This window comes from Mus caroli, unplaced genomic scaffold (assembly GCF_978045245.1).
Source record: "Mus caroli unplaced genomic scaffold, Mus_caroli_1 scaffold_20, whole genome shotgun sequence".
NCBI lineage: Eukaryota > Metazoa > Chordata > Mammalia > Rodentia > Muridae > Mus > Mus caroli.
Genome location: NW_028227275.1, coordinates 21,560,894 through 21,576,567, shown reverse-complemented (window position 1 = coordinate 21,576,567; position 15,674 = coordinate 21,560,894). Strand labels below are relative to the sequence as shown.

At 35.9% G+C, this 15,674-nt stretch overlaps 1 protein-coding gene across 2 annotated transcripts in view; it reads right to left on the bottom strand.

The window, feature by feature from the left end:
• Window positions 1-486: 486 nt before the first annotated feature.
• LOC147000133 (cytochrome P450 2C40) overlaps window positions 487-15,674 on the bottom strand; it is a 54,644-nt gene continuing 39,456 nt past the window's right edge. Inside the window, exons 7-9 of one of the 2 annotated variants that reach the window (XM_085833991.1) lie at window positions 11,384-11,571; window positions 7,518-7,659; window positions 487-905 (exon numbers count right to left, since the gene is read on the bottom strand). In XM_085833991.1, coding sequence (XP_085690117.1) covers window positions 721-905; window positions 7,518-7,659; window positions 11,384-11,571 — 515 coding nt within the window. In that variant the 3' untranslated portion in view covers window positions 487-720. The remainder of the gene's footprint in view (window positions 906-7,517; window positions 7,660-11,383; window positions 11,572-15,674) is intronic. The other variant, XM_085833992.1, reaches the window with a different exon arrangement.

Below are 15,674 nucleotides of genomic sequence, written 5' to 3'. Positions count from 1 at the left end.
ACAATATAAAAAACATGAAAGCAAAGAATTTACTAATGTTTAAGATGAAAGACAACTATAAAATGCTTTTGCATATTAAACAGCTTTAAAATGTTTTGATTTTGATCTAGGTAAAAACAAAGCAGTAGTGGCTTTACCCTGCCAGTGTATTCCACCCTTGTTTCTATAGAGTGTGAAGCTACTCCTTGACACAGATTATTTGATTCAAATGTCAGTCCTTCCAGTAACTTCAGGTGATACCTATCTAAAGAGATTTCTCATATCATCCTCACCAAGTGCTCTGTCTCTGTCTCTGTCTCTGTCTCTCTCTCTCTGTCTCTCTCTGTCTCTGTCTCTCTCTCTCTCTCTCTCTGTGTGTGTGTGTGTGTGTGTGTGTGTGTGTGTGTGTGTGTGTGTATGTAAAGGTGTAAGGCTTATGTGGAAGTCAGAGCTCAATTTTTGGTTTTGTTCCTTAGGAACTCCCAAAATAGGTTTAGAAACATGATATCAGAGTTGAACCATTTAATTTGCAATGACTTTTTCGCTAATGATCATTTACATTGACTTCAGAAACTACATAATGGAGAACTGTTATCCTTGGGCAATTAGAGAACAGAAGCTGTGATAAGAAGGAATATACAGTGACATTTCTGGGACTGGGTTAAATGAGGGCTTCCATGGGTAATTGAGAAAAACAGCATAGCAGAAGCGTTCCTCATCTTCACTTCTGTTTTATCATCTTCATTCCACAGGGATGAAGCACATCTGGAAATTGGGAGGAATTTTAGAAAATCCAGACCGTTTGGGTGTCACATCGATGTCCTTTGGGTCAACCAGAGGTTTCAGTTTGAAATTCTGTAAAATGGTGGTCAGGAATAGAAACAGCTCCATGCGGGCAAGGCTCTCTCCCACACAAATCCGCTTTCCTATGGGAAATAAAGATTGGAAGAAGGTAACTCTGCCTTGTACATAAGTGAGTTTGAGCGGCGTTCTGTTTGTAACTAGCATAAGAGAATAAAATTGCACGAGTTATTGGATGAGTGTTTAGATGTATTGACGATTGAATGGATATCTAGTTAAGCAAAGACACAATGATGAGAAATATTTTCCCTGCTAACATATGATGTTAAGAAATATAATGTGGCTTCAGGTTTCCACCCATGTCTGGAAGCTGACCCAAAGCCATAGCTCTTCCCAACTCAATCCTGACCAGTGATAACTTGTCCTCCAAGAGTGTTGACACACCTAACCTCACAGGTGAGACCATCACTTTTGTCCCAATACCTGGTTCAAGTGGCACCTGCCCAGAGCCCAACAAAGCCAGGAACAGAGGTACAGCCAGGGACATTATCCTGATTCTATCTGTCCCCAGGAACTGCCTCTGTGAAACAGCACACCATACCTAATCCCACCTAGTGATAACATGCCCACAGGAGGGTTGACACACCTAAGCTCACAAAATCACAGGCTCACACAAGGAAGCTCCAGTCTGCAGCAAGACCTGTTAACACTAGAGATGGCCAAATAGTGAGAAGCAAGTGCAAGAACATAAGCAATAAGCACAGAAACCAAGACTACTTAGCAGCCTTAGAACCCAGTTCATCCAACACAGTAAGCCCTGGATACTCCAACACACCTTAACACTAAGATTCTGATCTAAAATCAAATCTCATGATGATGATAGGGAACTTTAAGAAGGACATAAATAACTCCCTTAAGGAAATACAGGAGTACACAGGTAAAAAGATAGAAGCTCTTAAAGAGGAAACTCATGAATCTCTTAATGAAATATAGGAAAACAAAAGCAAACAGGAAAAGGAATTGAAAAAAAAATCCATGATCTAAAAATGGAAATAGAAACAATAAAGAAACCAAAAAGGAGACAACCCTGGAGATAGGAAACCTAGGAAAGAGATCAGGAGTTACAAATGCAAGCATCACCATCAGAATACAGGAGATAGGATAATCTAAGGTGTAGAAAATACCAAAGAAAACATTGACACAACACTCAAAGAAAATGCAAAATTCACAAAGCTCCTAACCCTAAACATACAGGAAATCCCGGACATCATGAGAAGACCAAACCTAAAAATAATAGATACAGAAGAGAATGAAGTTTCCCAAATTAAAGGGTCTGTAAATATCTTCAACAAAGTTATAGAAGAAACTTCCCTAATGTAAAGAGAGATGCCTATGAACATAAAGGAAGCCTGCAAAACACCATATAAAATGGACCAGAATAGAAATTCCTCCCATTACATAATAATAAAAACAACTAATATACTAAACAAAAAGCTAGAAGATCCTGTGGAAATGTCATGCAGATGCTAAGAGAATTAAAAAAAAAAAAGCCATGGCTAATATACCCAGCAGAACTCTCAATTACCATAGATGAAGAAAGCAAGATATTTCATGAAAAAAAAACAAATTTAAACATTATTGTTCTACAAATCCAAACCTATAATAAATAATTGTTGAAAAACACTAACACAAAAAGGTATACTACACCCAAGAAAAACAAAAAATTAATCTACTTGCAACAAACCCAAAAGAAGATAGCCACATAAACATAATTCTACATCTAACAACAAAAATAATAGGAAACAGCAATCATTGGTCCCTAATAACTCTAAATATCAATGTACTCAATTCCCCAATAAAAAGACTTAGAGTTACAGAACATATACTTAAACAGGATCCAGCATTTTGATGCACACAGGAAACACACCTCAGGGACAAAGACAGACACTCCTCAAATTAAAGGGCTAGAAAAAAAATTTTCAAGAATATGTTCACAAGAAAGAAGCTGGAGTATCCATTCAAATATCATATAAAATCTACTTGCAATGAAGTTATCATAAAAGATGAGGAAGGGTACTTCATACTCCTCAAAGGAAAAATCAATCAAGATGAACACTCAATTCTGAATGTCAATGCCCCAAATGCAAGGAAATCTACATTTGTAAAAGAAAAGTTACTAAAGCTCTAAACAAAACATTGAACCATGCAAAATAATAATGGACAGATCATGGAAACCGAAACCAATGAGAGACACAATAAAACTAACAGAAGCTCTGAACCAAAACAATTTAACAGATATCTGTAGAACATTTCACCCTAAAACAAAAGAATATACCTTCTTCTCAGTAATTCATGGTACCTTCTCCAAAATTGATCATATGATCCATTACAAAACAAGACTCAAGATACAAGAAGATTAAAGTAATCCCATGCATTCTATTAGATCTCCATAGACTAAGGGTGGTCTTCAATAACAAAAACAACAGAAAACCCATATGCATATGGAAGCTGAACAACTCTCTACTCAATGATAACTTAGGGAAGAAATAAATAAAGAAATTAAAGATATTTTAGAATTTAATGAAAATAAAGGGACAACATACCCAAACTTATGGGACACCATGAAAGCAATACTAAGAGGAAAAATCATAGCTCTGAGTACCTCAGTAAAGAAACTGGAAAGAGCAAATACTAGCAGCTTAACAGCACATCTGAAATCTCTAGAACAAAAAGAAGCATATTCACCCAAGCATATTCAGACAGCAGGAAATATTCAAATTCAGGGCTGAAATCAGCAAAGTAGAAAAGAAGAGAACTATAGAAAATATCAACAAAACTCTGGTTCTTTGAGAAAATAAACAAGATAGATAAACCCTTATCCAGACTAACCAGAGGGCACAGAGATAGTGTGGTAGTTTTACACTGTGGTCTCCCTTCCCCCACCTGCTTGAACCTGCTTGCTCAAGGGTGGAGCTACCTGCTCATTCGTCCTGCCACGCCTACTGCTGAACCCTGTCACTTTGCTACTTGGAGGAGGCACACACGTGTTTGTCCTGCTACTGGACCCTGAGTTACTTGGCGGGAAATCGGGTTCCCTCCCCCTTCCTTTATAACTGAGTGTCTGGAAATAGTAAAATTGAGCTTTGATCAGAATGTTGTCTTAGCTTCATTCCCTTCTCTCGCCGCCTAGCCCCTCTTCTCTTCCAGGTTTCCAAAATGCCTTTCCAGGCTAGAACCCAGGCTGTGATCTGCTGGCCGGACACAACATTACACAATGAAGTACTACTCAGCTATTAAAAATATTTACTTCATGAAATTCTTTTGCAAATGGATGCAACTAGAAAATATCATTCTGAGTGAGGAAACTCAGTCAAAAAATAACACACCCAGTATGTGCTCAATGATAAGGAGATACTATACATAAAGCTCAGATTACACACCATACAACTCACAGACCATATCAAACTCAAGAAGGAAAACATAAATGTGGATACTTAAGTCCTACTTAGAAGAGGGAACAAAATAATCACGAGAGATAGACAGAGGGAGGGACTTGGGAGGAAGAGAGTCAGTAAAGGGGAAAAGGGGGCAGGATGAGGTATAGGAGGAATTGGGCTAGGTATTCAAAGGGTAAGGAAATTGAACAGAGGTGTATACCAGTGGGGGATGGGAAACTGGGGTTAGCTACCAGAAAGACCCAGATGTCAGGAAAGCAAGAGATTCCCAGGACCTAACTGAGGTGACATTGGCTGAAATACCCAACAAATGGGAGAGAGAACCTGTAAAGACCATACCCAGAGATTAGGTACTACCCTCTTTTAATGAATGGGACCACCTACCATCTCAAAATTTTTAACTCAGAATTGCTCCTGACGAAAGGAAATTCAGGGACAAAGAATGGAGCAGAGATAGAAAGAAAGGCCATGCAGAGACTATACTACCTGGGAATTCATCCCATATGCAGACACCAAACCCAGACAGTATTGCTGATGACAAAAGTGCATGTTGACATGAATCTGATATACCTATCTCCTGAGAGGCTCTGCCAGAGTCTGACCAATACATATGAAAAGAATTCTACCAGTTTCAATAAAAATTAAAGCCAGTAATCTCAATATTATTCCTCAAAATAGAAACAAAAGAACTTGCCTATTTCTGATATGAGGTCACAATTATCCACACCCCTAAACCACCTAAACCCAAATATGAAATAGAATTACAAACTAAATTGTCTTATAATCATAGATTTGACAATTCTCAATACACATACTTGCTAAAAAAAATACTAGAAGACAAAAAACTATCAAGTAGGTTTCATCCCAGAGATGAAGAGATGGTTTGACATACATAAATCAATGTAATCAACAATATAAATATACAAAAAGATATGATCACCATGATCATCTCATTAGAAGAAGCTTTTACTGAAACACAGCATTCCTTCATGAGAAAAGTCCTGGAGAGACTAGAAATAGAAGGAACGTTACTCAACATAACAAAAGTTATTTTAGGTCAAACCCACAAGCCAAATCAAACTAAACAGAAAGTCTTAAAACATTTTTACTAAAATCAGGAACATGAAAACAATGTCCAGTATCTTCATATTTATTTAATATAGTATTTGATTCTATGCAGGATCAATGAGACAATTGAAGGAGGTCAAAGCAATACAAGTAGAAAAGGAATATTTCAAAATACCCTTAATTGCAGATGAAAAGATTGTATCCATAAACTCCTAAAATCTCTACTAGATAACTTCAACATCTGATATCACATTAAGAAAAGTACCAGTATTCAAGATTAACATGCAAAAATCAAGAGGCTTTCTATATACAAATGACAACTGTACTGAGAGAAAAGTTAGAGCAACAGTATTGTTTGCAATATTAACAAGAAAAAACATCTTAGGGTAGCTGAACAAGTAAGTGAAAGACATAAAGACAAAAATTTAAGATATTGAAGAAATGAATTAAAGAAAAAATTAGAAGATGGAAAGATCCCAATGTTCACAGATCAGCAGGATTAATAGAGCGAAAAATTGTTATCCTACCAAAAGCAATCTACAGATTAAAATTCCATCACAAAGAAAGATTTTTTCAGCTTTATATAAAAGAAACACAAGAAGCCTTGATAGCTGAAACAATCCTGAATGATAGAAAAATGGACGGGGGTGGGGGGGATAAAACTATCACTGAACTCAAATTGTACTATAGTAATAAAGTCAGGATGGTATTGGCACAAAATCAAACAGGCAGAAGGAGTCATGTTATGATTTGTTCTCAAAATCATTTGACAAATGAACATGAAGCCATGTTAACACTTTAGGTAAGGAGATGTGATATTGTTAAAAAGTATCCTCACTAGTGGAGCAGCAGTGAGGTCCACAATCACAGCATAGTCTTCTGCCACAATCACAGGTTTTCCACAGTCTCATGGGGACTACAAATCTCTTACATCTGGAAGTAGAAAGTATTGTCTATCTGTGTTTCAACTTTTATATAAATGAATGTGTATTGCAGTTGCATCTGTGGTTGAATGAATATCAAAGTTAGCTGGTTTTGGAGTTCAGAAGCTACTCAAGGTCTCCAGGACGAAAAAATACAAGTGGTTTTTAGCACCCAAGATAGGTGCTAGGCATTCAACTCAGGTATATGGCAAGAGCTACATGTTCTCTTAAGTGCTGAGCCATCTATCAAGCCCTTTATTGCTTTTGTAAGAATACCAAACACCAGCCAAGGTTCCAGCAGTGACTGGGAATGTGCTCACAAAGCCTCAATCCTAACTCAGAGTTATGGGTAGCTGCAGGCTACTAAGAGATGGAAAGCCAATTTTATTTATCAATTAAACCATAGGTGGGTTACTTATTCTCCAGAGGTTGTCACTAAACAAATAAATGTATTACAGGACATAGTTCACACAGTAGCTTTTAAAAAGGTGTACAAGGGTGGAAAAAATTGTGCTGAAAATATGTTATGTACATGTGATGTTTATGTTGAAATATCAGGGTAGTTTTGATCAAAGGACTTGTATACACATATGAAACTAAAACAATAAAATTGAGATCCAAGAATATTATTCTCTTTTTCTCCTATCACTTATGTTTTCTGTGTCAGGTAGAAATGTCTCAATTACAATGTTGATTCACTTTTGCATTTTAAATTTGAGATACTGGAGAGCAAACCCTGTGGAGAATTCTATCCAGCAGCACACTTGTTCAGTGATATGCATATCTATCTAAACACAAGTCCAGTTATATTAGCCTCTTTGCTCATTGACTTCTATATGGACTTTATGCCTGTTGGAGAATTTCTGGTGTTTTTATTTTACATTTCAACTTTTAATTCTTTTAATATTTAATGTATAGCTGAGCCTGGAGGAGAGTGACATAACAAAGCCAAACGTTCAAATTATGGTTTAGTCTTTATCTCAATGGTGATTAATCAACGGCTAACTAACATTTATTCAATAGGGTAATGTCGTTTGCATTCACAAGATATACATAAAAGAAAATTTAAAGTGTATAAGCAATAGGATTGCTACGAAGGCATGAACACAGTGAATCCTTAATATTTGATTCTGGCAAGAAAATGTGTCATCATTACCAAGGACAGTGCATGGGCACTGGGATTAAAGCTGCAGATCATGCACAAATTGCAAGTCTACCAGCAATTGGGAGCCACTGGATAAGTCCCACAGATCCTCATGTCACTGGAGCCTTGGAAATGACTTTCTATTACCTGCTGAGAAAGGCATGAAGTAGTCACTTTTCTTAAAGTTTCCATTGTCATCTAGAAAGTGGCCAGGGTCAAACACCTCTGGGTTGGGGAACTCCTTACTGTCATGCAGCACTGATGTTAGTGATGCTATTACCTGTGTTCCCTGCAAACAACATACAACAAAGAAAGCAATGTATAAATGTCTCAGGGTGCTAAACATTGCTCACCTTCTCCACCATAGAGGAAGTACAAAGAATAGTAGATTCTTTTCAACACACTAATCATGGAAGGAACAGGGAGGAGTCTGGGATTGTCTAGAGTGGTGTGAGTAGGGAGCCTTCAGTGATATTTGAAGTCAGTATTGGGTGTTTGGTGCTAATGCTGGTGAGTCTTTACTATTTTCCTGCAGGTTTGTCTCATCACCTACCACTCTAGTTTGATTTTCTTAAGTCACATGGGTCATGGTTTCAAATGGAGACTTGTTTCCTATGTGAAGCAAACAGGAAGTCATTCATGCTGGTAAACAAGCAAGTTCTTCTAGAAAGACAATTTTACTTATTTTTTCTCATGAATATAATTAAGGTCTTACATGCCATGGATAGAAAAGCTTGCTCTCACACACAGAGTTTATGTATATAAAGACTCATGCAAATACACAAATAGAAGGGAGATTGTTGAAGGAAAGGAATTAATCATGTAGGATTGGAACCAGTAGAAACCCTTTCCCATTTTTTTATTTGTATTTATTCTTCTCTCATACAATTCATCCTGACAGGGTCCTCTCCTCTGCCCTCCCTTCCCTCTACCTAAAACAATTTATGAAGTCATACATTTCAATCAGGAGTGAGTTCTTCAGTTTTTATGTATTTGTAGGCTTTCTAATGTTTGTGATATTGTTGAAATGAAGCTTTCATCTGTAGTGGTCTTTGTCGATTTTAAATATTTGGTACCTTTTGACACTTGCTGTATGAACCAGTATGTGCTCAATTATGGAGAAATTTCTATGGGGTGTTGAGAAGAATGCATACTCATTAGTGGGGTAAATGTTCTGCAGATATCTCTCAGGATTGTTTATTTTATAACATCTCTTATCTCCACTATTTCTTATCTAGTTTTCATCTACATAGCCTATTAGTTCAGAAAAGTTGGATATTAAAGTCTCCTATTATCAATGTGTGAGTGTCAATATGTTATTCAAACTTTAGTAATTTTCTTTTACAAAAAGATGCACTTGTATTTGGGGCATAATAGTTAAGAAATAAAATATTATCTTGATCTTAAATGAATATTATGTGTCCTTATTCATTCCCACTGGAAGTCTATTTGTTAGATATTAGAAACTCTATATCAGATTGCTTCTTAGTTCCCTTTACTTGGAAAATACTTTTACAAACATGTACTCTGAAGCATTGCCTGTCTTTGATGATGCAGTGTGTTTATTTTATGTCCCTAAAGAAAGATAGAGCCTTTTTTCCATTCATTCTGTTAGTCCAAGTCTTTGGGAGAAGGGTTGAATCCATTAATATTGAGTGATATCACTGACCGATGATTCTTAAGTTTTGTTATTTTATTGTTTTGAGTGGTGGTGTTCATGCTGTGTGGGTGTAGTGGGTGGTGGGGGTCTTTCCGTAGTTTGGATTTGCTGCTGTGAAATATTTTCTGTTTTCATGGGTATAGTTAACCTTCTTAGGCTGGAGTTTTCTTTCTAGTATCATCTGTAAGACTGGATTTGTACATAGTGTTTGAGTAAAACTTTATCATAGAATATCTTGTTTTCTTTATGGTGACTGAAAGATTTCCTAAATCTAAAAATTTTGACTGACCTCTTTCATCTCTTAGGATCTGCCGTACATCCACACAGTCTCTTCTCCCTTTTATAGGCCCCATTGAGAAATCAGGTATAATTATAATCTATTATTTATATGTTACTTGATTTCCCTCTGTACCTCTTAATATTATTTCACTGTTCAGCATATTTAGTACTTCAATTCACATATTGAGAGGGAACTTTCATATCTGGTACAATATATTTCATGTCTGCTCCTTTCTTGTATTCTTCTAAGAATCTCTGATTTAACTTAGGAAAAATTTCATCTGTGATTTAGGCAAAAATATTTTGGGGGCTCTTTACACTCATTTCTTCTTCTATTCCTAGTATTCTTTAGTCAATTAAATTTAGCCTTTTCATACTACTGCAGAGTTCCTTGATGTTTTGTTTAGGATTTTTTTATATTTAACCTTTTATTTGATTGATGTATACATTTCTTCTATTATATTGCCAATACCTGAAGTTCAATCTTTCCTCCTTGTTGGTGATGCTTGTGTCTCTGACTCCTGTTTACATAGCTAGATTTTCCATTTTCAGAATTTTCTCTCATGTTTTCTTCATTGCTTATATTTCCATTTACATCAGCTGTTTTTTCATTTGCTTGTTTTTATTTTTGTTGGGAGGTGTTCTTCTTGTCCTTTGTCACAGGTTATTTATTTCCTCCAACTTTTTGTTTGTCTTTTCCTCAATTTCTTTAAAGAATTCACTCACTTCTTTAAGATCTTCTGCATTCCTCATAATGTTGATACTGAGGTCTTTTTCTTGTGCTTTAACTGCACTAAAGTATTCCAAGCTTTCTGCAGTAGCCTAGTTCTAGTCTAATAGTGAAATAATGCTTTGGCTATTGATTTTGTTCTTATCCTGGCATCTAGGCACATGGATTTGGTATGATTATATATTTAGGTGCTGTTTTTCAGGTTTAGTGTAATTATATACCTAGGTGCTTATTTTTCTAAAAACTTAGATACATAGAATTGTTCTAATATAGATTTATACCATCATCCTATAACATAGCTAATATGATTCATTATTATGTGCTAATTGTTTTTATCCTTTGACTACAACTTAATCTAATAAAATCATTTTCCAAATCATCTGAAGTCTTGGAAATTAACAGAGAAATGTTACAGTTATATTAACCATAAGTGACATGAATATGCCCATGTATCAGTTGTTTCTATTCATTCAGTCTTCTTTACCTCATAAGATTTATATCAAACTCATTATTTCTCTAGAGAATCCATAAATTAGTAGTAGTATAATTTACATTTTAAGTTTCTGCAGTCCTTTCTATTTTTTGATTGTACACATATTCCAAATGTCCTGAATTATTTCTATAAAAATTTTATTTTAATGAAATTAGAAATTAATAGCTGTACAAATTACTGGTTTCTGAAATTCATCAATAATATTTTAATGGATCAATAATAACTTAAATGGTAATGAAATACAAATATATGAAAAGAAAAGTATAGATAAAATGTTAACCAGAAGCCACCTTGAATTCTGCATATATTTTCAAAGAAAGCATCAGTAACTAGTAAAATATATGAGGGTAGGTAAAATAAAAATCACATAATAATTCATTTCTATACACCATATTTAAAAATAACAATAAAAGAATATTCATTGCTCAGTAAATCTCAAAAGCTAGATACAAGCTGTATCATTGAAAGAACATTAATATGACTAAAATAAACCAAACAAGTCAAAGTGTAATATGGCCTTTTCATAAGTTGAAGAATTAAGCATATAAATTACTTCTAGTTATTTGTAGATTTTCCTCTCAATAATAAAAATTCCAAAATGTATTGGTTGAATTCAACTTAAATTGAAAAATATATATGAGAATATAAACAACTAATCTTTATTCAATTGATCTGTGGAAGACAAAGCAAATGTCAGATTGCTACTACCATGTCCCTGCCTCATTATAGCTTCTTTCTCAGTTGTGAACCAGCATAAGAAATGGAAAGTAAGTGTGATGGAGAGGACTGGAATCACACTGAAATGGAGAACATCAAGATCACAGAAGTGTAACAGGGAGAAACGAGCTTACCTTGGGAATGAAGTAGTTTCTGAACTTAGTGTCACAGGTTACTTCATGCACCACACCATTTGGGCCAAGGTCAATGTATCGCTGGACCTCATGCACCATGGCATTTGTGTAAGGCATATGGTTCCTGTCCTGCATACAGGGGCTGCGGTGTCTTCCAATCACATTGTCAATCTCTTCCTGGACTTTAGCTGGATACAAGTAATGACAAATATTGGAATGGGAAAAATGTAGCCTGTATCTCCCATAAATGCACAGCTACCTCAGCTATGAAGAAAGTGACCCAGAAACATTTTGAACATACATTTTATGCTGACAAATAAACTTAGATACATAGGATTATTCTAATATAGTTTAATACCATCATCCTAAAACATTGCTAATATGATTCATTATTATATGCTAGTTGTATCAAATAATATGAGATAAAATAAATATTGATAACAATAAAACAGAGTACAATTAATTTGTCGATATTGATATTAATAAAAGATATCAGAAATAAGTTATTATAATGGTGAATATATGTAGTACTGATTGTAAAATTATGTATCTGAAGGTCTTTTTGTAATTTTATTCTCCCTATCTTAACTATCAGTGGTCAGGTTCATCAACAACAACTACTTAGAAATATATTTGTATTTTAAACAATAACTGTTTTATGTACTCAATCTTATACAATATTTATTGAGATATTGGTAGCAGAAAAGAACATATCAGTTATATCTATATCCTATTTACAAATACAAGTAGATAATGAACACACACACACACATACCATATACACGTGAATGCCCACACACATCATTCGTAGATTACCATACTTGGTAATATAGACACATTGTGGAAAGAGATATATAAGTATGATTCCCTATCTCCAATATAAGAGTTTGTCCAAATTATTAATATACTTTTTGATTAATGCATACTGTTCACTTTAGTTTTTAATTGTCTCTTTCATGATTTTTACTTATTTCCAAGTATTTCAGTGGATGTTTCTGCTCCTAGAATAAATGTGCACTGAATGAAGACATGAGAAGACACAGTACATCTATGTGTTCCTTCATGCTCTGTTCATTCCTGAAGCATCTCCCAAGTCAATACCAAATCTGAGGCTTTCTAATTCTAGTACCCAGCATACTCTGTGAAAGTGTAGACTTGGCTCATAGGCTATAAAGATATTTGCAGTAAATTGCTTCGTGGAAAGTTACTTTAGACGATTGAATGGAAAAACTCCTACAGGGTTTCATAAAGAAAGCAGAAAAGGGAGCAAAATTTACAACTGAAGATCTATCTTTACATTTTTGCTTTTCTACGCATTAGATAATCAACACCTCCTCTTGAGAAATCTAGTGTAGTGGCACTATTTTAATGCGTATTGGGAATAAACCTGAAAATCTTTTTTCTTTCATTCCATTCCTTACATCCTGGTCTTTATATTGTTATTTCTGATGGATATTTGGAAAATATGTATTTGCATAACACAGAGATGTTTATAGTACAATACAATCTGGGTGGTAGATTCAGTTGTTGATACTCATGAAAGGGAGAAAAGAAAGAGCTCTGAGGCTATACAATATTGCCAGTTTTCTACTTTCATCCTCTTCATTATTCATCCTGTATCAACCATTCAATGTTCTTTTACATGTGGATTTCTTTTAATTTTAAAAGAAATTCTAAGATTTATGTGTTGGAAACTCTCACCAGAAGGGGAAAGTAATGAAGGGAATAGTGGGCAGAGCAGCTTCTGGTTCCCAACCTGGTATTCTATTTTAAATTATTAGAAACAAAGAGGGACCCTTAGGGACACAGGAGAGGCACAATAAGTATTTGCTATGCTATAGTATTTCTTCAAGCATATAATCCCTAATATCTTACAGGATCTGGCCCATGCCCCATGACTATCGTATCATTATTGTATTATGAAGAATTCTGTGTCTTTATTTGCTAGTCTAAAAAAAACAAATTCTGTCTTATAATTCTTCTGTTGTCATTTCAGCGGATATTGGCAAAGGATGGAAGGCATGTTTTAGTAATGTGAAACACCTGGTTCTATTTAAAAATAAAATTTTACAATAATGTTATTTGTAACATGAAAGTTTGGTATATTTGCAAAAAAATTGTTCACCAGACCTTTTTTATTAGACAACTTCTTCATTTACATTTCAAATGCTATCCCCAGAGCCCCCTATACTGTCACGCCACCCTGCTCCCCAACGCACACACTCCTGCTTCCTGATGCTGCCATTCCCCTGTATTGGGACATATGATCTTTGCAATGCCAAGGTCCTCTCCTCCCATTGATGTCCGACTAGGCCATCCTCTGCTACATATGCAACTAGAGACATAGCTCTGTGGGGTACTGATTAGTTCATATCATTGTTCGTCCTATAGGGTTGGAGACCCCTTTAGATCCTTGGGTACTTTCTCTAGCTCATTCATTAGGGGCACTGTGTTCTATCCAATAGAAGACTATAGAAGACTGAGCATCCACTTCTCTTTCCTAGGCATTGGCATAGACTCACAACAGAGAGCTATGTCATGGTCCTGTTAGCAAAAACTTTCTTGCATATGCAATAGAGTCTGGGTTTGGTGGTTGTATAAGGGATGGATCCCCGGTGGGGCAGTCTCTGGTTGGTCTTTCCTTCCATGTTAGTTTCAAACTTTGTCTCTGTAACTCCTCCATGGGTATTTTGTTCCTCATTCGAAGAAGGAATGAAGTATCCAGATTTTGGTCTTTCTTCTTCTTCAGGTTCATGTGTTTTTCCAAATTGTATCTTGGATATCCTAAGTTTCTGTGCAATATCCGCTTATCAGTGAGTACATAACATGTGTGTTTTTTGTGACTGGGTTACCTCATTCAGAATGATATCCTCCAGATGCATCCATTTGCCTAAGAATTTCATGAATTCATTGTTTTGTTTTGTTTTTGAAATTTACACAAGGAAAGTTTATTTTTTTCTTCATTCTTTTTTTAATTAGGTATTTTCTTCATTTACATTTCAAATGCTATCCCAAAAGTCCCCCATACCCTACACCCACTCCCCTACCAACCCAATCCCATTTCTTGGCCCTGGCATTCTCCTATACTGAGGCATATAAAGTTTGCAAGACCAAGGGCCTCTCTTCCCAATGATGGCCGACTAGTCCATCTTCAGATACATATTCAGCTAGAGACACGAGCTCTGGGGGTACTGGTTAGTTCATATTGGTTTTCCACCTATTGGGTTGCAGACCCCTTTAGCTCCTTAGGTACTTTCCCTAGATCCTCCATTGGGGGCCATGTGTTCCATCCAATAGCTGACTGTGAGCTTCCACTTCTGTGTTTGCCAGTCCCTGGCATAGCCTCACAAGAGACAGCTATATCAGTGTCATTTCAGCAAAATCTTGATGGTGTATGCAATGGTGTCAGCATTGGGAAGCTGATTATGGGTTGGATACCCTGGTATGGCAGTCTCTAGATGGTCCAAATATTAGTCTCAGCTCCAAACTTTGTCTCTGTAATTCATTCCATGGGTGTTTTGTTCCCAATTCTAAGAAGAGCAAAGTGTCCACACTTTGGTTTTGTTCTTCTTGAGTTTCATGTCTTGAGCAAATTGTATCTTGTATCTTGGGTATTCTAAGATTCTGGGCTAGTATCAACTTATCAGTGAGTACAAATCATGTACTTCTTTAGTGATTGGGTTGCCTAACTCAGTATGATGCCCTCCAGGTCCATCCATTTGCCTAGGAATTTCATAAATTCATTCTTTTTAATAGTTGAGTAGTACTCCATTTTGTAAATGTACAACATTTTCTGTATCCATTCCTCTGTCAAGGGAAATCTGGGTCCTTTCCAACTTCTGGATATTATAAAAAAGGCTGCTATGAACATAGTGGAGCATGTGTCCTTATTACCAGTTGGAACTTCTTCTGGGTAGATGCCCAGGAGAAGTATTGCTGAATCTGCCGGAAGTACTATGTCCAGTTTTCTGAGGAACTGCCACACTGATTTCCAGAGTGGTTGTACAAGCTTGCAATCCCACCAACAATGGAGGAGTGACTCTCTTTCTCTACATTCTTGCCAGCATCTGCTATCGACTGAATTTTTGATCTTAGCCATTCTGACTGGTGTGAGGTGGAATCTCAGGGTTGTTTTGATTTGCATTTCCCTGATGATTAAGGATGTTGAACATTTTTTCAAGTGCTGCTCAGCCATTCAGTATTCTACAGTTGAGAATTCTTTGTTTAGCTCTGTACCCCATTTTAAATAGGGTTATTTGATTATCTGGAGTCCATCTTCTGGAGTTCTTTT